Source organism: Typopeltis vanoorti, chromosome 20 (genome assembly GCF_054136105.1).
Source record: "Typopeltis vanoorti isolate ZY-2024b chromosome 20, IOZ_Tvanoo_1.0, whole genome shotgun sequence".
In the NCBI taxonomy this organism is placed as follows: domain Eukaryota; kingdom Metazoa; phylum Arthropoda; class Arachnida; order Uropygi; family Thelyphonidae; genus Typopeltis; species Typopeltis vanoorti.
This window is the reverse complement of record NC_143568.1, coordinates 94101208-94127269: the sequence shown is the minus strand read 5'-3', so window position 1 is coordinate 94127269 and position 26062 is coordinate 94101208. Positions and strand designations below refer to the sequence as shown.

At 35.7% G+C, this 26062-nt stretch overlaps 1 protein-coding gene across 1 annotated transcript in view; it reads left to right on the top strand.

Moving 5' to 3' along the window:
* LOC150095672 (flotillin-2-like) overlaps nucleotides 1-26062 on the top strand; it is a 151666-nt gene that overhangs the window by 110015 nt on the left and 15589 nt on the right. The window contains exon 6 of the mRNA XM_090410168.1: nucleotides 1787-1906. Coding sequence (XP_090266294.1) covers nucleotides 1787-1906 — 120 coding nt within the window. The remainder of the gene's footprint in view (nucleotides 1-1786; nucleotides 1907-26062) is intronic.

Below are 26062 nucleotides of genomic sequence, written 5' to 3'. Positions count from 1 at the left end.
TAGCTATATCATCTACAGTCAGCCATGATTCACTAATTCCAATAACCCGTGGTCTGGAAGTGCCAACCATGGCCAAAACTTCCTTCTTGTTCCTAATACTCCTAGCCCCAACCCTACCTTGATGCCTTATATTAACTATCCCACTCTGATTTGTTGTCCTTATTCGCTCGGGCATATTATATTCATTCATACATTCAACTGCCTCCCTTAGGACTGTATATCTACCCTCCCCCCTTAATAAATCTAGTTTCGCTGAATTTGCACATCCACTACATTCAGCAACACTTTCTCAAGTCTCCTTACACCGTAACCATTCAAATGTAAGCCATCCATCTTATATAGATCCTTTCGCCCATCAAACTCACTCCACACATCCACAAATTCCACACCACTCGGCATACATAACCCACGCATAAAGTCATTCACAATTATGGCCCTCCTTTTAAACATTTCACTGTCATACCGTGGCAAAAGACTAATCATTCTAACTCTCTCACTCTTTTCTTTGGCTACCTCAAACAATTCATTCAGGTCCTCTATCATTTCCATTTTATCTCCTTTCAAATCATTCGTACCAGCCACATCAATCATTTCTTTCACCCTTTCCTTTTGCTCTCTAATAGACTCAGTTACATTCTTTATGGTCGCACCAGGTTGGTACGATTTTGTCAAATCGTCTACTAACACACCTCATACTAACGAGTCTCCATACAGCACTCTATCCTTCATTTTGTTCATGTTTACATTCATACGCTTATTTTTCCTGTCATACTTTTTATTATTGGCTGGTTCATTCAGTCGACTTTTGCTCATATGCTCTAGCTGCTGTTTTGCCCTTTGTATCGCACCATTCAACAACGCGATCTCACTCATTGCATCTATCTCATCTTTTTTATTCTCTGTAAAACCATTAATACTATCATTCACACTTTCTACATTCACACTCTCACAATTCTCTGGTACAACCTCGCCGTTTCTTGTCATATCCCTGTTTTCTTCATTCTGAAGTTTGACAAAAATATCACACTCACGATCCGAAATACACTTCAATTCCTCATTCTCCCTACATTTTCTACACACATTCACTCCTTTATTATCATCTAACCGCACTCCGCAAAGCGTACATTTCGCTTTGCAGATACTGAATCATCTCCTTTACATTACCGTTCTTGAAAGAAGATGGCGAACCATCATTACTAGCCGCCATTTTCCTTCGTACTGGAGCCATACTTACTAGTAACGTATTTTATCAAATTATAAATTATAAACACCAAAAACACACAAACAGACGCACTAAGATACGCAAGGCAAACAAAACTACGCAATATTAAAGTAAATTTATCAATGATAACTGAAAATAACGCTTATCTTATCAGGAGCTTTCACGAACACTACACACTACGAATCCCTCTAGCAGCGACTTCCCGACATAGATTATGTTATTAAACACTTTAGTACACTAACTACACTAATAAAACTACAATAATATACTAAAATTACACAATTAAATCTAACAAAATAATTAATAAATCAACAAAAATCACAAATCTTTCAGGAGCTGTCTGACAGTACGTCTTTTCACCAGCTAGCCTCGACTAATATTGTACTTAATATTTATAAATAGTAATTATTGCAAGTTACGTAAAAAAAAAATTTTAAACAATGGTGGACAATAAAATAAATACATCAGATAAGTTAATGAAAGGCATAAAAAAACTCAGTATGCAGTCAGTAGTGTCATAGAAATGTAATAATTAGCTAAGATGTTTTGTTTTGTTCTTTTTAGGAAGCAGAATGTGAAAAATCAGCTATGGATGTGAAGTTTTCAGCTAATACAAAAGTGGAGGATTCCTGTCGCATGTACCAACTTCAGAAAGCTAATTTTGATGCCGAAGTAAATACAAAAGTAAGTTGATTCAGTTTTTTCTAAATGAATGGCAGTTTTCATTGGAAGGAGAAAAAAAAAACTGTCACTGCAGGTTTCTTTGTTTGAATTGGAGGCCTCTAAGTGATATATAAATAATGTCCCTTTTAGGAAGTGGGTGGGGGTGTATTCCACTTCCATCTTCCTTTTCCATGTCATGGCACAAATTAAACCTAAATACCAATATAAAATCAGTACCTTTCCATTTTTATAAATTCAGTCATTATAATTGTTAATTATAATTACTGAATGTTAAGGAATGTTAAATTTTAGTGTTTCTTATTTGAAATATTCTCACTTTTCTAAGCAAATAAATGACATCATTAAGCAACTTCATCCTAGATATATCTTCTCCCTTTGTCACACCTCCAGTCTCCTAGAAGTGGGAGTTTTTGATTGCACACTTTAACATTTTAAAAATTTGTACATCTGCTAAGAATTTCCAAAAAGTTTATTTTTTGCTGGTGAGAAAGCTGATGTCGAACATCATCATTCTGGTGTTTATAATCAATTATTACTGCAACACATACCATATAGTGAATTTTGTATTTTGTTTATCAGAGCATTGTACCTTTAGAGCTTTGATTTGAGATTTTTCTTAGATTAACAAAGTAAGTGAGTATCATGGTATTTGTTGTAGTAAGAACTGACTAACACCAGAATGATGATGTTCAAGTAGTTTGCTCACTGGCAAAGCAAATGGAAAGAACATTGCAAAAAATAAGCTTTTTGAAAATTCTCAGGAGATGTACAGATTTTCAAATTTACATGCTATATTAAGTCCATTTCTGTTGTTATTGTGTTCTTTCACAGAACTGATAGAGAAAACATGTTGGATACAGTAAATAAATTTAATAAAAATGAGCAAACATTTCATGCTGAAACTAAATACATTATCAGTGTGGAACAAACAAGCAATTCAAAGAGGCAGAATACAAGGTAAATACAAGAATTGATTAACCGACAACAATAAGTGCTGCATATTTATAAGGATCATATCAAATATATAATAAATCATTTCTGATATTTACGTAGGATGAGAATCTTACAAACTTTTTTCCAAACTACACTCGACCAATTGTATCATGTCATACTTCACCATGGAATGGGATAGGAGAAATCATAACATGTGCTTTCCAGAGAAACCAACGTGTGAAGAAGGGAAAATACTCATTAGTTTCAGGATGTATAAGTAACTGATGATTAAGAGAAAAATTCTATATTTGGATAATGTATTTAAATCACTAAATGTGCAGTAATTATACTTCGACTGTCATAAATGAGTTTGAACCATTTTTGTACAATTTTCAAGTTTAAAGAGGAAGAGAATAGATATGATACAAAGAGATATGCTAGGGACAAATAAATATTCTAGCAGTTGTAATATTTGAGCAGTGCAATAAATTACTGTGCTATACTATGCTATGGGACAAATTATGAGTCATTTTTAACCTCTGGCCATTCATGTGCACATTTATAATCAGCTTGAATTGGAGGGGGGGGGGGGGTCTTTAAAAAATAAAATAACTAACCAGTAAAACAATCTCATCTTCCTTTTACCCTCTTTTACCTTGCGGTGTCAAGGGGTTTATTGATCCTCAGACCTCAAACTGTTCACAGGATAAGGTGGTCAGTCCTACACCCTGGTGTATCCTATGTCCTGTAGTGTTGAGTTCTCAAGGCTGGTTTGCCTGCTTTGCAGGATGAAAAACCCCAGGATAAACTGGGGGAAAAAACCTTAACGTCCACGTCCAAGACTGGCTAACTTGGCTATGGCTGAGGAAGATCCTTCAGCTCCTCACATCACCGACAGGCAGGGCCGGTGCGAGAGTATCTGATGCCCTAGGCAAAGAAAATTTAGGTGCCCCCTATACATTGTCTCTATATATTTTTTCCGCGAACTATATAGCAAAATCTGGTGCCCCGAATCTAATCGCCCTTAGGCGATTGCCTAGGTTTGCCCAATAATAAAACCAGCCCTGCCGATAGGAATCAAACCTACGACGCTCCTTCCCTAGGCATATGGTTGTGAAGCGCACAGCCCTATGCTAACCGCATGGACAGTAAAACCAATAAGTAAAAAATAATGTTGACATATTGTTAGCTTAGTAAATAACTACAGGGAGAAGCAAATTCATTATTGTCTTATCACGTCTGTGAGTAGCATCAGTTGCATGTGCACTGATTAAACACTTAGTAAGCAAATCGACCTGAATTATTCTGGGGCTTGTCCTATGTATTTCTTTGTCTTTTTATATTCCTCTTTTTTATTTTTAAGAATAACATTCTTTTATGCAGTTAACATTATCATCAGTCATCATTTATATATATGTGTGTGTGTGTATATATAAAATTTCCTTTTGTTATACATATATGTATTTGGCAAAGAAATGGAGCTAGCCGAGGAATTAGATAAGTACCAGATCGACATAATAGGGGTGACTGAAACAAAAAAGACCAAAACTGGTGAGATCTTTCTGAGCAATAAATACAAAATGTTATATTCAGGCAATAACAATCAAGGAAAAGAAGGAGTAGCCATAGTATTCAACACAAAATACGAGGCTAATCTTCTTGAATGGCAGTCAGTCTCAAGTAAAGTAATGTGGGCAAATATGAGAATGGGGAACTGGACAATGAGACTTATTTGTGCCTATGGTCCCACAGAAGGTTCTACTAAGGTAGAAGTGGAGGAATTTTTTGAGGCTTTAGAAAAAGCAACTGACACAATGAAAAAGGAAAAGTTGGTCCTTGTTGGGGATCTAAATAGTAGAGTAGGAAATGATTGTGAGACATACAAAAACATTTTGGGAAAATTTGGAGAAAAGAGCAAAGCTAATAATAATGGCAAATATCTGTTGGATTTCTGCTCAGGACATGGACTGGTTATTACTAACACCATGTTCCAACATAAAAATGTGCACAAATTCACATGGAGAGAAGAGGCTAGGAATAAGAAAAGTCTCATTGACTATGTTATTGTTGATAGTGATGTTTTCTCCCTAGTGCAGGACACCAGAGTGTACAGAGGATTTGAAATTGGAAGTGATCACTATTTAGTCTTGAGCAGGATAAAATTGAATTTCATATGGAAAAGAATAACATGTAAGAAAGTTTTAAAGCGAATAAAAGTTGAGCAGCTCTCAGGTGTAAACTATAGACTAAAATACAGAAATATTATTGAAAAGAAAATGAAAGAGTTTGAGAACAGGAATCAAACCTTGGAGATTCAGTGGCAAACTCTGAAGGAAACATTGATTGATTCTGCCAGAGAAGCATGTGGTGAGGTTGTGTGCAAAGATAAAAAAATCAGAACTCCCTGGTGGACACAGGAAGTTAAAGAGGTAGTGAAGGAAAAGAAGAAAGCATATCAAAAGTTCCTGGCAAATAAGTCAGCTTTTACTCTTACAGAATACAGAGACAAATGTAAGAAAGCTAAACAGTGTGTAAAACTAGCTAAACAAAAGTCATGGGAGGACTTTGGCAAGAATATAGAAAATAAATATCAAGAAGGTGGCAAAATATTCTGGAGGTTGTTGAAGAAGCTTAGGAATGGAGGAAAGAGTGCTGTAAAAGGAATTAGAGATGATAAAGGTGAAATGAAAACAGGAGAAAAAGATATCCTTGATGTATGGAGTAATTACTTTGAAAAACTGCTAAATGAAACAAGCAGTGATGACAGCACAGTGATAAAAAACACTGACCAGGCATGCAGTCAGGAATACATATCCATACTTGAAGTAGAAAAAGCCATCAAAGGCTTGAAATGTGGAAAGGCAGCAGGAGTAGATGATATTCGACCAGAAATGCTGAAGTATGGTGGTATAAGAGTCTTACAGTGGCTGCACTGCATAGTTCAGAAAGCCTGGACAGAGGGACGAATTCCCGATGATTGGAGTAGAGCTCTCATAGTACCCATATATAAAAAGGGAAATAAAACTGAATGTGAGAATTACAGAGGTATTTCCCTACTGAGTGTTCCTGGCAAGATCTATGCAAGTATACTTGAGAAACGGTTGAGAAGAATTGTGGAAGAAAAGCTTGGTGAAGAACAAGCTGGATTCAGGCCAAATAGAGGCTGTCAGGATCAGATCTTCACTTTACGACAAATAGTCGAGAAAGCATGGGAATATAACAAAGATCTGTATTTAAGTTTTGTCGATTTGGAAAAGGCATATGACAAGGTGCCAAGAGAGAAGCTATTCAATACGCTGCAGTTATATGGTGTCAATGGGGCATTATATCAAGCAATACTTAGTCTTTATTTGAGTTGTGAGTCAGCAGTTAGAATTGAAGGAAGTACAGGAAGATGGTTTAATGTTAAATCTGGTGTGAGACAAGGATGTACATTATCCCCTCTGTTATTCATTATCTATATGGATCACATTATGAAGGAATGTGGTATTAAACCTGATATCAAAATTGGAGATGTTAATGTCAGCTCTTTGCTTTATGCGGATGATGTTATACTTCTAAATAAATCCACTACAAGTCTGCAAGATTCTCTGACTAAATTGAATAGCTGTTGTAATAGATATGGTATGAAGCTCAGCAATAAAAAGACAATGAAAATAGGCAAAATCATTGAAAATGTCAACTGTGTTGTGAATGGAGAACCTGTGGAACAAGTAAAACATTTCAGCTACTTAGGCACAATTTTTACTGAAGATGGTAAACTAAATATAGAAATAGACAACAGAATCAGCAAAGCTGGTATCGTGGGAAGTCAATTGAATAAATTCATATGGAATAAAAAAGAAATTAGTCGGAACACTAAATTAGCTGTATACAAGACTGTGTTCAAACCAATTTTAACTTATGGATCTGAGAGCTGGGTCAGAAGTAAAACACTTGACCAAAGACTAGAGACCGCAGATATGAGAGTCCTGAGAAAGATTAGAGGCGTGAACAGATGGCATCAATAGCAATATCATATTAAAAATGAGGATATTAGGAAAGAACTTGACATTGTCAGCATCCAGGAATGCGTTAGCAGAGCTAATCTTAGATGGTATGGTCACTTAAATAGAATGGGAGAGGAAAGATTAGCAAAACAAGTGTTCTCTGCAGGTTGGCAGGAAAACGACCCAGAGGAAGACCAAGATATAGGTGGATTGATATGGTACAAAGTGCCTTAGACGATAGAAATATAAGATCTGATAATGTTGGAGTCTTGACAAGTGACAGACTGATTTGGAGGAAAATTGTAGATAGGAAGTTAGTAATGATGTAATTTTTTCATGTAGTACTATCATATCCTGTACACCCCTTGAGGGTACATGGCAGGAATATGATGATGATGATGATGTATTTTTTAGAAAGACTGGAGTGAATTGTGTATAGTGAATAACATTCCACCACTACAGCATGCAGCAAAACAAAAGTAGGAATCTTATTGAAGCACTAAATACAGGAAAAAATTTCAAAGATTATCCTTCAGTTCTGTTACTCCAAAAAAGAAAGAATTAGTTGATGTAAAAGAATAGAGGAACAGTCATCGAAAATTCTACATAAAATAGATTGTTAGGAGGACATTATTATACCTCGCTTAGTGCTACAATAAAATTCTACTTTCATTTTGGATTATGTTATGGTGAAGAAGATGTTATTTACTATAACAGTTTTACTTGTGTTGGATTTATTGCCAAGAAATTCAGTAGTAATCACTGTAAAAAGTGGAATAAGAAATTATAAAGCTTTATGCAAAATCTGTTGACATTCCAGTGACTTTATTTGAAGCAGAGTTTATATGAAGTGTCATATGAGAGGATTTTTTTTTTTTTAGGGGAGAATGAAATCAAAGAAATTATTTTATAAACATGTATATACATGTGCTATGCAATGTTTGATTACTGTATTTTTATGATTAAATTGTATTTTTTCAACAGGAGATTTTTTTTGCGTGATATATATACAGGGTGTTCGGGATAAATTTGACAGTTTCGTAAGGAAAAAGAAAATCTTCTTTGTATCTATTAAATTTAATGAATTGACAAAAAAACATTACAGGCAGAGTTAATTACAATACTATCAACAAGATTTACTCAAAATAACCACCATTAGCATCAATCACAGCTTCAATTCTGCTTCGGAACCTCGAACAAGCTGATGCTACAGTCTCCCTGGGAAGGGCCGCAAAAACTGTTTTAATTTTATCCATTAACTGGGCTTTTGTATTACTGGAAGTGCGATTGGTGTCTTTTTCAACTGCGCCCCATACAAAATAATCCATGGGGTTAAGGTCTGGGGAGTTTGGAGGCCAAACATTTGGACTGGTGAAGTCGTAGAAATTTTCAGACAACCATTTTTGACTTTTCCCAGAGGTGTGGCAAGGGGCCGAATCCTGCTGCCATACATATGGCCTACCATTGGCTACCCTTGTTATCCAGGGGTTGACTACAGTTAGCAACTCCACGAACAAAGCCCGAATTCCAATGCCAGGGTTCTTCAACACCTGTTCCTGCAGATTTGCGAGGAATTCTGCTGTACGAACGCAATCAGATCGTCTGCTAGGGATCTTTCTTCTTGCTACATCCTCGTAGTCACCATTGCAAGTCTCTAGTTCATGCCTGATTGTTTTTACTGTATTCAGGGAGCATTGGGCAGCAGTCGTAATATCCTTATTTTGATGGCGGGCACGAATCATCATGATACAAGTTATTCTCTTCCATGATTCAGGTGGGTTCCAGCTATCCATCCTTTCTGACATCTTGTATATGAATGAAGAAGGGTCCAAACTTTTAAATGAAGAGAAGTGTGTGTTAATACATGTAACTTACGGAAAAATATAATTAATTATAAATATGTCAAATTTATCCCGAACACCCTGTATATATATATATATAAAAATCAGCTAACGCCTTTTTATTCCCGTATACCGGAGTAGGTGAGGCCGTTTAGCCCTATCTAACTTTTGGAGACTGAGTGGGCAGTTCAATCCCCACTGGTACCAATCAGAGATAGATGGTCCAAGGCTATCACTAATTAAGCGGTACACAGTGAAGAGAGACGGCTCAAATGTGCCGCCATCTCGTGGTCCCTAACCCTAACACAATATATTTAATGCCTGAAATATTGTGGGTTCTACAGTCGATTTTCTTGAGTTTACGGGACAAAAAACCCGAGTTTCCGGGAGGAAAAACTCGCTTGCCCGTGCCAGAGATCGACTAACTCTGGAACCGGTCGAAAAAAGGCTTAGAAAAATTTCCTCTAGTCGCCAACTAGACTTGAAACCAAGTCTTCCTTCGTGCGGCCAAGTGCCATGGTGTGCAAACGCCACATCCACTGAGCTACACAGGCACCTATATATATATATATCACACAAGAGAGGTACAAGAACCTGTAGCACATCAGTGTGGTGAGTGAGGTGCAAATGAAGATTGAGAAAGAAGCCTATTGATGTTCTTCTTAAAGAACTGCAGGTTGATGAAATTAATGGGAGACACATGACGAGGAAGACTGCTAAAGAGGATAGAGATAAATGAATGAAGAAGAGGATAAGCAGGTTCAATTAGTTTGTAGTTGTACTGTAAAGGGATGTTGGACAGCAACTGATCTTGTTTTAACAGGCCTAACAGCAAGCAGTGGAATGATGTTCCAGTTCACTGAAGCAGTGACCATGGAAGTATCTGTAGAAGAGAGACAGAGCAAAAACATTTCATCTGTGAGATAGCGGTTGAAGTGAGTGAAGAATGGGTTGTCTATGAGCTGAATTGCTCTCCTCTGGACAGCATCAAGAATTTTTAAGGAGAGTTGAGGTGCACTACTCCCAAATGTGTGTGTACAGTATTCTAAGAATGGACCAATTTGGAATATATAGGGTTAGTAACTAGGTTGGTGTAAAATAGTGGGTGTTAAACTGTCATTTACCTCCAAACCTGCCAAGACAGGTTGAATGTAAATGACAGTTCAGGGGAAGAGAGAGTTCATCCTGCCTGATAATGTGTGCATTACTGAGGATGAGGGAAGGTGAACTGAGATCCATTTTGTGAGAGAAACAACATTTTTGCAGCATTGAAGATGACTAGGTTATTCTTGCTCCACTGAAGGATGGTATGGAGATCAGTTTTAAGGCACTGGTTGCAGATGATCTTGATGTACGGGATGTCTGTGAACTGCATGGTTTGTGAAATGAGTAAGATGAGTGGAGAGTGCTATCGTGGCCAAAGCTTTGGATCGGATTTGTAGGGATTGGGAGTAGGTTATTTATAAGAGAAAGAGGATAGGTGAAGGATCGGAGCCCTGGGGGTACTCCTGCATTGATGGCAAATCTCAAAGAGAGGATGCCATCCACTACAACACGCAGTGAACGACCAGAGAGAAAACTGACTCTCCAGTTATAGAGGGTGTCAGATAGGCTGAAGGAGGCTGTTTGCAATACAGGCCTTGATGCCAAACATGATTGAAAGCCTTGGAAATGTCAAGAGGTGAGTGATGTATATTAAGATATCAACATATGGATCTGATGTGGCAGAATCCATATGGTTGCTGATTAACTGGTTGAGCTTGTAGGTAGTGAAGAGGTTGACCATTGAGAACTTTCTTCATTATTTTGGAGAGGATTGAGGTGAGGGAAGTTGGTTGGTATTTGGAAGGTAAGCTTTTGTCTCAATTTTTTGGAATGGGTTGGATATATGCTAATTTCCATGAAATGGGATAGGTGCCAGCTGAGTATAGAAGATTGAAGGGATGATAGAGGAGTGTTAGTTCTGGTACACAATGTTTGAGCACAATACGATAGATGCCATCGGAACCCAGACAACTTTGTAGTGTCTAGGTTGTTTAATATTTTTCTTATGTGTTTCTGCTGAAAGGCCACAGGAAGCATATGATGCTCATTTGCTGGTATGGAAGGGGATGATTTGCCTTCATCATCTATGCAGGAGTTAGAGGAAAAGAGTGATGCTAGGAAGTCAGCTTTCTCTTTGGGTGGTCTAGTTTGGATGTTTGTGAATTGGATACTTCAACTCCCTGAAATGATTTTTTGTGGGGATCCTGATAAGTTTGAAATTTTGTATTTGGTTTGAATTGTTTGGCTGAACTGTTTGTTGAGAGAGATTTATTATGTTTGCAGTGTTGCTGTCATTATTTTTCATTTTTGGTTAGTTATTAAATGAAAGGAAAGAGTGGGGACATGCAGTGGGGAATGATACTAATGAACATGACACCCATACAGAGAGTGACTAGCTTCTCACATACCTACTCAGACTCTGTTGTCAGGCATGGCCTGGAAACGGGATTATGCACCAGTTGACTGAGAAGACTCGTTAATTACCAGTTTGGACCCATATACTATCTGGCAGCCAACCAACATCATTTTAACTGCTGGATAAGAATGGAAACTCCTCCTTCAGTTAAATTTGCATTCCATCCATCTACACATTGGATATCATCAGATGCTATGTGGTCACATTTTTCTTGAGTACCACACTAGTCTTCGCTAGGTGGTCCTGTCGTATGATTTTTTGGATGACTTCAACCCTGTGAAGATCAGTCATTCCAGATATGCTATCCATCCATCTCATTGAAGGTCTACCTCTTTTTCCAGGAACTTTACCTTCTATTACTGTTTTGAGAAGTCCTTCCTTTCAATTGTCCAAAAATATTTCAGTTTTCTTCTGTCATTATCCACTCAGATGATATCCACTCTCCAACCAACAGGTTGTGGGTTCAAGTCCCACCTTGGGCATGGATGTTTCTAAAAGCCTGTTCTAGATGGACATGATAGCTCCTTGAGTTTATAAGGCTTGTCTTTTTTTTAAGGAGCTTTAAAGTTCTGCTGATCTTTTCTAGCATTCATCCATTCATTTGACTGCCTTTCAGTATATGATATCCTCAACAACCTTCTGTAGCACTACATCTCAAAAGCAAATATCCGTTTCCTATCAGCCTACTTTAGGTTCCAAGTTTCACATCCATGAGTCGCTGTTGGAAAAACAGCTGTATCCAGAATTCTCAACTTTGTTCTTGTGGAAATAGATCCATCCTTCCCGATTTTAGACAAGTCTCTGACTATTGTTTTAGCCATTCCTAGTTCTTCTTTTGATATCTTCTGAACAACAGTTTTTCACATTATTAATGGATTCCAGGTATTCAAACTTGCTGACTTCCTCAATTTTTTTTCTATTAAGGTACATGTTTCTTAGGAGCTCTCTGTTTATATTTACTTTGAGAACCTTAATCTTTCTCTTACTAGGATTGAGCTGAAGTCCTCGTTTTTACTGATGTTGTTCACTTTGTCTAGGATTTGTCCTACTTCTTCCTTCTCATCACAAAGGAGTGCTGTATTATCAGCATACCTCAAATTACTGATCAATCTGCCACCTATCTTAATTCCTGTGTTGAGCTCATCCAATACTTCTTGCATGATCTCATCATAGTTTAGTGTATGACATCCTCACCTGTTTAGTGTCTATAAAAAATATAGGGAGGAGAAAGTAGGCAACCTTACCTAATTCCCTTGCTGACCAGAAACCAATCAGTTAATCCAACACCTTTTCTTACCATGGCTTCTTGTATAGTGAGCAAGAAGCCATGGTAAGAAAAGGTGTTGGATTAACTGATTGGTTTCTGGTCAGCAAGGGAGTTAGGCAAGGTTGCCTACTTTCTCCTCACCTGTTTAGTGTTCTATGATGAGATGATGCAAGAAGTATTGGATGAGCTCAACACAGGAATTGAGATAGGCGGAAGATTGATCTGTAATTTGAGGTATGCTATCAATTTGATAATGTGTAGAGGAAAATCAATCCAACTTACTAACCTGTCATGTGACAGTCTATCAAAGGCCTTTGAAAAATCCAAGTACACCACTGTATATGTATATCCTTTATCAAGTGAATTTGTCACCTTATACTACTTAAGCAGATTGCTGAAACATGACCTTCCCCTAACAAACTCATACTGACCACCATAAAAAATACTGATATTATCAACTTATTTCTGAATCCTAGTCCTCACCAACTTCTCTAATATCTTAACAACAATCCCAGATACACAGATTGGCCTATAATTTGTAACCTTAGTCTTATTCTCCCCCCCCCCCCCCTTGAAGTGAAACAATTCCCCTACCTTTCATTCCTTTGGGACCTGCCGTGTTGCAAGACTTGTGTTAAAAGTTGTATAAAAGGTGCCATTAATTCCATGCAGGGGTTCTCAACCTTTTCCAGTGGCATACCACCATATTTAATTCAAGATATTAGATGTACCAGTATGCAAATCTGTTTTCGTACCACCCGGCAGTGGCTCACGTACCACAGGTTGAGAATCCCTGCCATAGAGCATTCCCTCAAGATGTGGTGATAGACTGTCAAATCCCATTGACTTATTAATATCAAGTTTACTTAATTCCTCATATACTTCCTGCTCATTCATCATCAGTTTCTCCTCCACCATATCCTCTATACACCAGCTTCTCCTGATGATGTCATCATGAAGATAAAATACACTGATAAACTGATCATTGAATAATCCAACTGCATCCTTCACATTGTTTACCAGTCTGCCAGTGTCATCAACTAGCATCATTCTCCCATAGTCATTTTTCTTTCTACTTGCCACATTTCAAAAGAATTCACTAGGATTTTTCTTAGCTTGATTGGCTAACTTCTTCTTATACTACACTTTATCAACTGAGTTACCTTTCTGGCCTGCTCTTTGTACTCTTTATGCAACTGATTATTACCAACATTCATCTTGTGTTGCCTCCACAGTGCCTTCTTTTTCTTCTTCTTCCAGATATCATGCTTAATCTCTTCACTCATCTGCTTTTCTCTTACCTTGTTTAGCTTTAGAGTAGTCTATGAAGAATATTACCATAGGGAGTCTAAATTCTTTATATCTTTCATTGATCTATCTAAGGCAAAGAATATGATCTCTGGTACTCTTTCCTTTCCTAAAACCTGCTTGTTCCTCAGGTATCTCTGCCTCCACTTTGGTCTTAATCCTATTAAGATACATAAGAAACATATTCCAGTCTCTTGGCCATTATCCTTTCTCCCATATCCTTGTAATCAGTCTAGGAAACGTTCTTATCCCTCCATTCCCTGAGGCCTTATTGTTGTTAAGCTATTTAATTGCTCCTTTAATCTCATGCCTAATTGGAGGAAGTTCTAAATAGAAATTTTCCTTATCCTCTCTGCTGTACAGTTCCTTACAGTACTCTTTCCACCTGTTTTTGATTTTCAGTTCTTCTGTTAATACAGCTCCATTCTTGTCTTTGATGACATTCAGTTTAAACTTGTGCTTTAAGTCATGAACTAAATGAAACATCCTTTTATGCATTCTATCTCTTCACACTTATTAGCATAAAAATTTTCCTTGTCCTGTCTGATGCCTCTTCTTACTTCTCTGTATATCTTTTATATTCATCAGTCCTTGTGTCTCTTTGTTTCTCCAACCAAACCACCTCCTTTCAATCAGATGCCATGTTGAATCTAATATCCATGGGTCTCTTGGTCTTCTAATTGGGCCTAGATTCTTCTTGGCCATATCCTCTATTATAATCTTGACCTTTTCCCACAGCATTTCAGGTAAGCTCTCCTCACTAGTCTCAGAAAGATCATCCAGCTATGTTGATGTTTCTTTTATGAATCCATTAGGGATTACTCTGACATCCCCTCTAACTTGAAAGGTTTCTGAGTCTGTCTGTCTTTGGCTCTTACTAGCTGATGATCAATACCACAGTCTTCCACTGTTGGAGAGCCAGGATGTAATCATTCTGGTGCCTTGACCTATCAGTATTAGACGTCCAAGTATAGGTTTGTCAAGGGTGTTTCAGCAGGTATTGGTAATAACTAATCTGTTAGCATGGACAAATCCCAACAGTCCTAACCCAGTATATTACATGAAGTAAGGCTCACTTCATGTAAACATCATATTTTCAATAATTTGATTGATAATTATAACATGCATGCAAGTTTTTCTATGAAGTTTGCATTCCCCTCCCACTTTCTCAAAACAGTTTTTTTATTCAGTTTAAGTCTTCAGTTGTAGACAGTATAAGTGATCTCAAGCAGTCATAATAGTATTCAAGGTCAGAGACCACTGATTATGATTATTGAATGAGGTTCATTCAATAATCATAATTCTATCTATATAATGTAGGGTGATATAATCATAAAATTGAAATATTGCTAGACATTTATGGTGCAGCAACCAACTGATGTAATGCATGATATTTTTAAAAGCAAATCATGTTTTTTATGACTTGAAATAAGATACCATTACTTTTGAGATACCATTAAAAACAGTTCATAACTACATGAAAATTTTACAAAAAAGAAAAAATTGAAACTAAAATAAATAACTGCTGTAACAAATTTGGTATGAAAATTTGCAATAAAAAATAAAAAGATAAACCATGAAAATAAGTAGGAAAACATGCAGAACATCAGCTGTAATTCTCAGTGGAAAACCTATAGCACTCGTAAAACATTTCGGTTATTTAGACACAATTATTAGCAAAGATAGTAAATTAACTATAGATAAATGGAATGAACAGAGCTGGTATGGGGGGGATCCAGTTGAATAAATTTATATGGAATAGGGAAATTAGCTAAAACACTAATAGTATACAAGACAAGTATAATTTGATTTCAACTTTCAGATCCATAACTTTTAATCAGTTTGAACACTGGTCAGAAAAAATATAGCACACTGATATTTGAAAGTATGAGGAAAATTTGAGGAGTGAAGAGGCTCCATCAATGGAAAATCATATTAAAAAGGACGAGATTAGGAGCGTAGTATTCAAGAATGTGTGAGTAGAACTAATCCAAGATGGTATGGTCACTTGAACAAAATGGACAAGAAAAGATTAGCAAAACAGAATTTTGATGGCAAGAAAAAGACATCTATGTGAGTTGATTTGGTTTATTGTGCCATAGAAGAACAAAATCTAAGAACTGAAAATATTAATGGTCTGATATATAAGATAATTTGAAATAAACTTATTGCTAATGAAACTACTGATAATCGTCATCATCAGTTCTAACAGGCACTTAAGCACCCATGAACTTCCAAGTATTCTTGGATTTCTTAACCATAATTCAAGGATAAGGTGGTTAGCCCCATGCTTCTCAGAGTGTCATATGTCTGTAGATGTGCGTGTTCACGGGCCAGTTTGCCTGTTCTGGGGGACGAAAAACCCAAGTTTATGGGTGAAAAATCCCCCCTACATCCGTATGAGACTGGCTAACTTATCTTTTGTCGAAAGAGACCAGATAAAGGTTCCTAATGTCACAGACAGGAATCAAACCCAGGTCTTTTTGACCAAAGGGCTTCGTCTATACCGACTGAGCTATGGAGGCTCGAAACTACTGATAATGCAAACTTAATTATTTAGGGCTGTCATAGTATCCAATCTATTATACATGGCTGGTACTTATTCCAGTGCATTGAAGCATTCATATATCTAACCTGTTCCAAAAAAGGGAGACAAGTCTACTGTCAAACTACCGATCATCAATAACTAACGTCTTCGCTACCTACAATAGAAGTCCACCAATTAATCAGTGACCACCATTAGACATGTCCTACGGAAAGGTTTGGTGAAACTTGTGCAGTAACTCTTGACATTTCTTGAACTTGATTGTGTCTGGCATCAAGGCCTACTAAACAAGTTGCCATCCTTTGGTCCACCTTCTGTAATTGGGCTGTGGATCCCTCTCTTTGAGCTTTATCACCATTGCAGCAGTGCTGCAGATTCTTTCCGGTCACCTCCTCTCTTTCTCTTGTACCTAAGCTTCCTACTCTCAATCACACAACTAATCTTATCCACAGCTTTGCAAACAGTGATACTCTCCATTCATCATACTCATTGGACAAACCATGCAGTGTACAGGCATCGCATAATTCAATATCATTTACAACTAGTGCCTTAAACACTGATCTATGTACTATTCTTCAATGGGAAGAGGACAATCTTGTCTCATTCAATGTTACCAAAACAGTCTTGCCTCTTCTCTCACAAAAGAGATCTCAGCTTACATTATTTTATTATTATTATTATTATTACGTGACACTTCCAAAGACTCATTGAGGGAGGGCCCTACTCTATAACTCTGTCTCCACCTCATTTCACCAACACCATCTACCTCCAACCACTACTAGTATTTTCACAGACAAACATCCATGCCCATAGCGGGATTTGAACCTGCAGCCTTTTGGCTGGCGAGCGGATATACTAATCACTTGGCCAACCAGGCCAGCAATCATCAACAGTACACAAATTACCAGACAAGATCAGATCTGTGCTTGAACTAACACTTACCTCCAGTTCCAGTCTCTTCTGGCATAGCACATCACAACAATAGCTTCCTCAGTATCCAAAAAAAAAAAAAAAAAAACTAGGCATTCTCTTTTGTTCAAGATGCTATTTTATACCCAACGAATTCTTAAGTATGTACAAATCTCAAATCTGCCAATGCTTAAAATACTTCTCACATATCTGCAGTGGAGCACCTGAAACTTCTTGATGCTGTCCTGAGGGGAGCAATTTGTCTCATAGATAATCTTACTCTCACAAATTCATTTCAACCTCTATCTCACAGATGGTCTTTTGGCTTTTTGTCTATTCTACAGGTAGACAAATACAGGTACTTCAATGGTCGTTGCCCCTCTGAACAACTGGCAATCATTATTCCTCTAGTTTCTGTTGTACCTGTTAATACAAGAGCAGCAGCTGTCCAGCATTCCTTATACTGTGCAACTGCAAACGCACCAAACCTGCTTTTCTTGTTTCTCTTTTATTCTATCTATCTCCATCCTCTGGAACAGCTTTCTGCAAGAACTATTTCCAAACTACAACCTGCAGCTCTTAAAAAAAAAAAAAAAAAAAAAAAAAAAGTCCATAAATTTCTGGGTACTCACCTGGTTCCTAGACATGGCACTAATATTAATGTGCTTTATAGGTCCTAAAACCTCTCATGTATAAGATCAATATTAAAAAAAAAAAAACCTTTTCTCTACCTATCAGGACATGATGAAGAGAAACATGTTAAAGTCTTGCTATAAGAAGATGTCTGTCTGTCTTACAGCAGGAAAGTGGTAACTTTAAGAACTAGAAAAAAATCAGAAAGCAAACTCCAGTTAGCTTTCTGATTTTCCTATTGCACAAGTACTGTCGTTTCACATGAGAAATGTCCTGGTCAAAACGTTTGTCATATTTGTCACTGGCAGCACTCAGTTCCATTAAATCTAAATCCAGATATGGGTGCAGAAAGTTAATCTTTAATATATCTCACCTCTGTTACTTCATATGTTTGTAGCATTTTTCTACAAGATCTCTATAATTGTCTTTCAACAGCGCTGTGTAGGGTTATGTTCCGAAATCGTTTTTTTTTTTAATTTTATTTTATTTATTTATTTATTTTTTTTATAAACAATAATGACATACCCAACAAAAATATTTTTTTATTTAATTCAGGTAATTCGTGTAAGTTAAGAAAACATAACTATGAAACAAATACATAGTATAAAATTATAAAAAAACATAAATTGTACGTAAACTTTCTTTTTCATAATGCATAAATAAATGTTTTCAGCAAAATAAAATACAGCACATATTTTAATCGTCATCACGCTCTTCAAAACTAACATTTCATAGATGTTCTTTATTTACGAGTGGCCAGACGTCGTCATCACTTGAAATCTCTTGGACATCATTAGTATAATTCTCATTGCATACTTCGGCTAGTTTAGTTATCAAGAAGTCAGTAATAAGATCTTGCTTACCACTATGCTGCAATTTTTTATTAAGTTCATAATATGGAGCTAAACAAATATCCAATTGTCTCGTGAATTTTCCGGAGAGATTGTTATCCGTAAATAACTTCCTTGCCAAGTCCAATCCTTCTGCTAATTTCTTTAACGGATTCATCAGAATCTTCGGCAGAACTTTCCCTGCCATTTGGTTTGACATCAGATATTAATCATACCATTTAAATGAGGAGTTCCTCCTCATTTAAATCTGTTTCGTCATCAGTTAATTCACCAATTTCGTTTTCAACCATATCGCAAAAGCCCTCTAAGTGGCCATTACTATAAAAGTAAATTTTTTACATAAAAAAGCATTACATATTGTATGTAACTCACCAGGAAATAAAGTCCTCAGCTTGAGATTACCAGACTTATGATTTTTAATGCCCTTTCCTGGCAGAAAACGAAGATAATTTTCAGTAATAAACACTTTATACGGTAAACAATTGATGTACATGCATGCATGCTAAAGGGTATTTCCCCTAATATAAATTCGCTACTTATAACTACATCCGTGATATGGGCAGACGCAAATTTAACGAAGATAAAATTTGATTTTTAAGTAGCACGATGAAAAATATATGAAAAGATAAAGAGTTGCTACAATTTGCAAATGGTGTTATATCAAAACCGCGTTGCATAAGTACCCCATTGCACAAGGGTTACTACAATTTGTAGACCATGTTATATCGAAATTACATTGTATAAGTACCGCGTTATATGAGGGTTACCTGTATTTTGTAAGCCTAGTTATAATATCCATTTAAAAATGCTGTCACTTTGAAATGTGTTCGTTTAATCCTACCTGTATTGGTTGTATTTAGTATTTATCACTGGTGACTTAAAATCTGGATAGGATTTCTTCTTGTGGATAGCATCTGCTTTTAGGAGAGAGAGAGAGAGAGAGAGATTTCTAGTGCATTTCATTTTTTTCATTTCCATCAATCTGTTAATGTCATAGCAAAATAAAAGCTCACCACTCATAGAACAAAAAAAAAAAAAAAAAAAAGTTCTAAATTCTGACACTTTCAAAATTAGGTGATTTTTGTTTCTGTCTTCTTTTTTTGAGGGAAAAAAAAATTCTCATTTTGAAAGTTCAAGTACTGTACGTGATGGCAAAACTGGTGACTTAAAATCTGGATCCAGTTCACAAGAACATACTTCATCCACAGTCTGCACAATTTCTTAAGTATATGGACAGTGCAGGGCTCATTTTGCTGTGTGTATGTAAGTGGTGAAGTGACAATAAAATCTGTTAAACAAATTCACACCTCTGATTAAGAGAGCTTATGAGTTGTACTTGGATGTAAAGTGGGACGTCAGGACCAGAGCAGGGCTCACTTGTTATTCCAGTGGCAGAGTAAGCATAGAGACCATGCAAATGAGTTGATGTTATTTGTTACTGTTTAACAAGTATCTCCCTAACAGCAAATGTATGCCCTTTGACTCTCCTCTTAAATACTCTGCATACTTGTGACCACATAAGTGGGGGAGCCCGGGTCCTGATCTCCAACTTTACATCCAAGTACAGCTGATGAATAAATACTTGTAGCGGATTTTAACATTGCTTCACCACACGAGTCTACTCTGTTCATACACCTGTGAGACATCATGCAACTATAAAAGTTATACTTGCCAAGAAATTATTCCTACTTAATCCGTTATCCAAGTGCAAGCAAGCAAAGTTTGCACATGAAGTATCTTTACGACTAGACTAGTTACTTGTATAGAGGAGCTGATGACTCGCTTTCACTTCAATTGCTTTAGGAGCCCATAACACAAAACATACGCTTCCTTTTTGGACATGCATAATGCATAGCATTTTGCCTGTTCAAAAGGAAGTGTGTTTTGCATTATGGAATACTAAGGCATTAATGTCAAAGTCATCAGCCTCTATATGTCATACAAAGTAGCCCTGAAAAGACTACTTGTATAGAGTCATATGTAAACTTTGGTTACTTATACTTGGATAAAAGATTAAACAAGAATGTAATTTTTTGGCAAGTATGATGTACTTTGTGACAAGTATGATGTACTTTGTGACAAGTAAAATAACCTTTCTACATGTAACTATTTTTTCTTCAGAAGATCATCAAACCTTGTAGTCTGCCATTTGTGCAACAACAAACGAGCAATTACAGTCTGCCACAGTTGAGAGAACTGTAACTGGTAGAGTGTCAAGAAGAATCAATTTATATTGAATAGGAGAAAGAATTAAGGAATGTATGATTCATCACCAATACACGAAATCATGTACTTTATTGCCTGTTGCTGTACTGTCTTGATTTATGTTGTTGCTTTTTTTTTTTTGCACTGCTATTTTTCATATTTATTTGTATGATGGATCTGATATATCAACAAGTTCCAGTGTTAAATCTTTCAGTAGTGCTTTCAAAAAAATATTTCATAATGTACTGACATTCTGCAAACAAGAATTGTTAGAAGCCCCCTTGTTCCAATTTCTCAGGCCACAAAATGTTCAAGTGAAATTGCTGGCATATCGGAGTTGACTATTAAAAGAATTTGTAGGGAATCAAAAGGTGAAGATAAACCAAAATTTAAATCGCCTAAAAATTGAATGATTTTGATGTAGACTGTATAAGAACTATTTATGAATTTTACATGGGTGAGAAAAATGTGCCAACTGTTCCTAAATTTATACCTGTGCCGAAAGAAAAACTTCTTTAAGGAAAATACTGTATGAAATCAGATTTTCTTTCAAGAGGTCACAGAATAAAAGGAAATTTATCATGGAGCAAAGTGGCATAGTTTTATCTAGAACTCAGTATTTGAGAGTAATACAGGGGTGGTTCTCGGCCTCGACCATAGATGGTAACACTATCGGCAAGTTTTTTTTTTTAAGTTGGTACATCTATCACAAGCATCCATGTGAAATTGCAAGTCATTTTATCAAGTAGTTTGTTTTATACAGCTGTCTGAAGCAAAAGTGTTATCTGTATCCCTTGAAATGGATAAAATTGAGTATCGTGCGGTTATAAAATTCTTTGTAAAAGAAGGTATAACATCCAAAGAAATTCATTCAAAGTTCATAAAAGCTGATTTGTAAATTAGCTGATTTGTAAATCAGCTAATCTTTCCTAACTTTTTATTGTATTAAATATTTTTTTTTTTTTTTTTTTTTTTTTTTTTTTTTTTAGGAAAGTTATTGACCTTTTTAGTTATCTTACACCAGCTACTTAGGTGGTGCTTTTTGGAATTGTCAGTTAATGTTTGATTTTTGTGCCTAATTGTACTGAAGATGCCTGTGACACACGGGCGAAAATTATACCATTAAATAATATTTCTACGTGAGTTTTTCCGTTATTTATTATATATAGTTATGTCTACTCACGGTTTACCTCTTTTAAAACTTAAAAATATTATAGTTCAAAACTGAGGAAAATATTGCTTTTATTTGCCTCATTGGAAAATATGTTTTGGGACAGACAGAATTATGAAGACTAATTGAAGAATAAGAAGAAGAATAATTGAAGACAGAATTATGCAAAGATTTTGCTATTAATGTAAGTGAAATTGATGGTGATTCGGACACCGAATCACCATCACTTTCACTTGATGATTAAAAGGATTTGATAAAGGTATTTTTTTCAAAATTTTATTCATGGTTTTGTTAAAGAGTCACAACAAGGCATAAATAATTAATTGGTTTAGGACGGTAAAATGTCTGAGTTTTCTCATCTGTAATTTTAGAATGGCTAAGTGCATTTGAAAAAATTTCTGTTTTCTGTATATTATTTTTTTATACAAAACTTTCTTAAAAATAAATTTCACTTACAGTATTTTTTTTATTTTGTACCTTTTTTAAAATTTTGTTAATACTATATGTAAAATTTTCAAATTGTTATAAAATAGTTACCACTTTAAAAAACTAGCATATTCATAAAAGAAAAGCTAATTTTCTGATATGTGATAATAAACTGATCCCACAAGATTGATTGATTACCCTGTTATCAGAATGGATTCACCTTCTTCTGGCATCTGCAGAAGTGTCAAGGGCTCTCTCATCTGGTCAAACTGTATTATATCACATGGATGCTATAATAGTTGCTTTTCTTAACACAAAAACTAAAACTGAACTTTGCACTGAGTATTAGTCTCTGGCAACCTATTGCATTCATTTGTCACTATGCTAATACAATCATGGTATGTGATCAGGCTATCTCACTGAGTAGTAACACTATATATATCTTAACATGACACAGTGATGTAATACTGGCAAAACTAATACAGGTTACCCTCGTATAACGTGGTTCGATATAACGCGGTCTACAATTTTTAGTAACCCTTTATTTATTTATTTTTTTTTTTTATATATTTTTCACTGCGGGATTTAAAAATCAAATTTTATCTTCGTTAAATTTGTGTCTGCTTGTATCGTGGAAGTAGTTATAAGTATCGAATTTAGTTTTATTGTATCACTGAATAAGGTACTGTACAGAGGCTTTTGCAGTCTGTATAATTCTCAACAAATAGTGCAATTAGAGACAGCTGGAAAAAAAACGGTGCTAACTAATGAATCACATGTCCCCTCTAACAGAAACTATGCTGTATAGACTCAAGCAAAATCATATGTTACACTGAAACGCGGTATCTAACTAAAAACTATTGTCCAATTTTTCAATTATGAAATAAGTGTTTGTTTTATTGCATTTGAAATTCTCGATGTCATTATGACAGATTACAAAGGCTAACTTAAAATAAAATTCTACCAAGAATTGAAATATGCTATATAATGAGTGTGTGAGTTCGCCTGCCACCTCAAACACAAACAAACAGCCATAAAATTCAACCAAGGGTTTGAAACTTTTGTGTGAGTTGTGCCAGTCGGTAATGAGAAGTTCCGTCAGAATGATAAATGACACCCTGCCGCGAATGTGTTAAAACTAATAATGAATTTTGTTATGACAGTTTCAGATGTTATGGAATTCGATTGAACAGAATTAGCATTTTAACTCGACACTTGTCGGTTACCTTTGTCTTTGGGTGGCGTGAGCTTTTGTTAATACCGCACCAATCATATGTATGTCTTTATAGCTGCTCTCTTGTGTAAAACAGAATTCAACTTGTACGTATTGTAATAATTAAAGAAAGTTGAATAATTTATAAGCGTATAAAAGGATATCACCTGTATGACGTGCCAGCAAAATTCTCAGACTTGCCACCTTTGGCACGAGTGCTATAGGTTTGCCATCTAGGGTTTACTGTATAAAGTGTTTATTGTTGAAAATTTTTCTTCGTTTTCTGCCAGGAAAGCACATTAAAAATCATAAGCGTGAGTTGTCCATCAATTGTCCATAATTGATGGATATAATCATAAGTTGCACAGCTTGAGAAATTATTCTCAAGCTGTGCAGTTTATTTTCTGGTGAGTTACATACATATGTAATGCCTTTTTTTTATGTAAAAGTTTATTTTTATTGTGTAATGGCCACTAAAACTGCAACGAAATGGAAAAAAAACAACATTGAAGAGGAACTTCATCTCTCTCGAAGAAAAAATTAAAATCTTGGATCAGTTGAAAATTGGAGAAAAACCAGGAGTTGTTGCAAGGACTCTGAATTTAAATGAATCAACAATTCGAACAATCAAACAAAATGAACATAAAATCCAAGAAAGTGTTATTGCTGTGTCAATGGTAAGTGCAAACAGCATTGGTCATGTTCGCGATATTCTAATAGTAAAAATGGAGAAATTTCTAATGATTTGGATAGAAGATTGCACTCAAAAGAAAATTCCTTTGGATAGATACCTTATTAAGCAAAAAGCTCTCTAAGTTTATGAACATTTAAAAGAACTTGATCAAGATTCTTCAGAAGAAATCTCTGAGCATGGATTTTGTGCTGATAAGGGTTGGTTTGAAAACTTTAAAAAGCGGTTTTCATTGTATAATCTTAAAATCCATTGAGAATCGGCATCAGCAGATATTGAAGCTGCCAGGAAATACCCAGCAGAACTTTTAAAAATTATTGAAGAAGATGGTTATAGTGCAGACCAGGTGTTCAATGCAGATGAATCCAGGTTATATTGGAAAAAAGTGCAAACACGCACCTATATTTCGCAAAATGAAAGATCAGCTCCTGGATTTAAAGTGTCCAAAGATAGAATTACTCTTCTATTTTGTAGTAATGCATCAGGTGATTACGTGACAAAACCAATGTTTATTAACCAATCTGTAAAATCCTCATGCGATGAAAGGGCTCGACAAGTCCACCCTACCTGTTTATTGGCAGGCCAACAAAAAGGCATGGGTTACAGCTAGCTGTTTGAAAATTGGTTTTTTCAAGTGTGTTGTACCCGATGTAGAAAGTTATACAAAGAAAAAGAATATGGACTTCAAAATTCTACTAATTTTAGATAACGCACCAGGTCACCCAACAAATTTAAGCCATCAGAATATTAAAATAACTTTTTTTCTGCCTTATACTACTTCACTTATTCAACCACTCGACCAAGGAATAATATCAACATTAAGTCATATTATATTCGGTGAACATTCCAATTAATTTTGGAAAAACTGGAATCTAATCCAAACATGACACTGCCTCAAGCGTGGAAAGAGTTTTCAATATTGAATTGTGTGAAAATTGTTTCTCTGTCCATTAAGGAATTACAACCCACTACGCTGAATGCTTCCTGGAAAAAAATATGGCCTGAAGACGTTCTGGAACAAAATTTCGTACCTCCAGTGGATGCCGAGCTACGTCGCACACATTTTTGGTGGAGAGCACTTTTGCGATATGGTTGAAAACAAAATTAGTGAATTAATTGATGGAGAAACAGATTTAAATGAGGAGGAACTGGTACAATTAATAGATGGCGTCAAACCAAATGGCGGATAAAGTTCTGCCGAAGATTCTGATGAATTCGTTAAAGAATTCAGTTTAAAGAAATTAGCAGAAGGATTGGACTTGGCAAGAAAGTTAGGAAGTTATTTTACGGATAATGATCCCTTAAGAGCACTCGGGAAAATTCACGAGACAATTGGATATTTGTTTAGCTCCATAGTATGAACTTAATAAAAAAATTGCAGCATGGTGGCTTATTACTGACTTCTTGATAACTAAAAAAATATGGCCTGAAGCCGTTCTGGAACAAAATTCAAAATTCTGGAGCAAAAATTTTTGCATTTATTCCCATTAAAGAAATGTTATTTCTGAAGACAGTGGTGATGATTAAAATATGCGCTTTATTTTATTGTGTCTAAAACATTTATGCATTATGTGCAATGAAATTTATGTACAATTTGTAATTTTTATAATTTTATATATGCATTTGTCTCATAATTTGTGTTTTTAACTTGCATGGATTACCTGAATTAAATAAAAGTATTGTTTTTGTTGGATGTCATTATTGTTTATATAA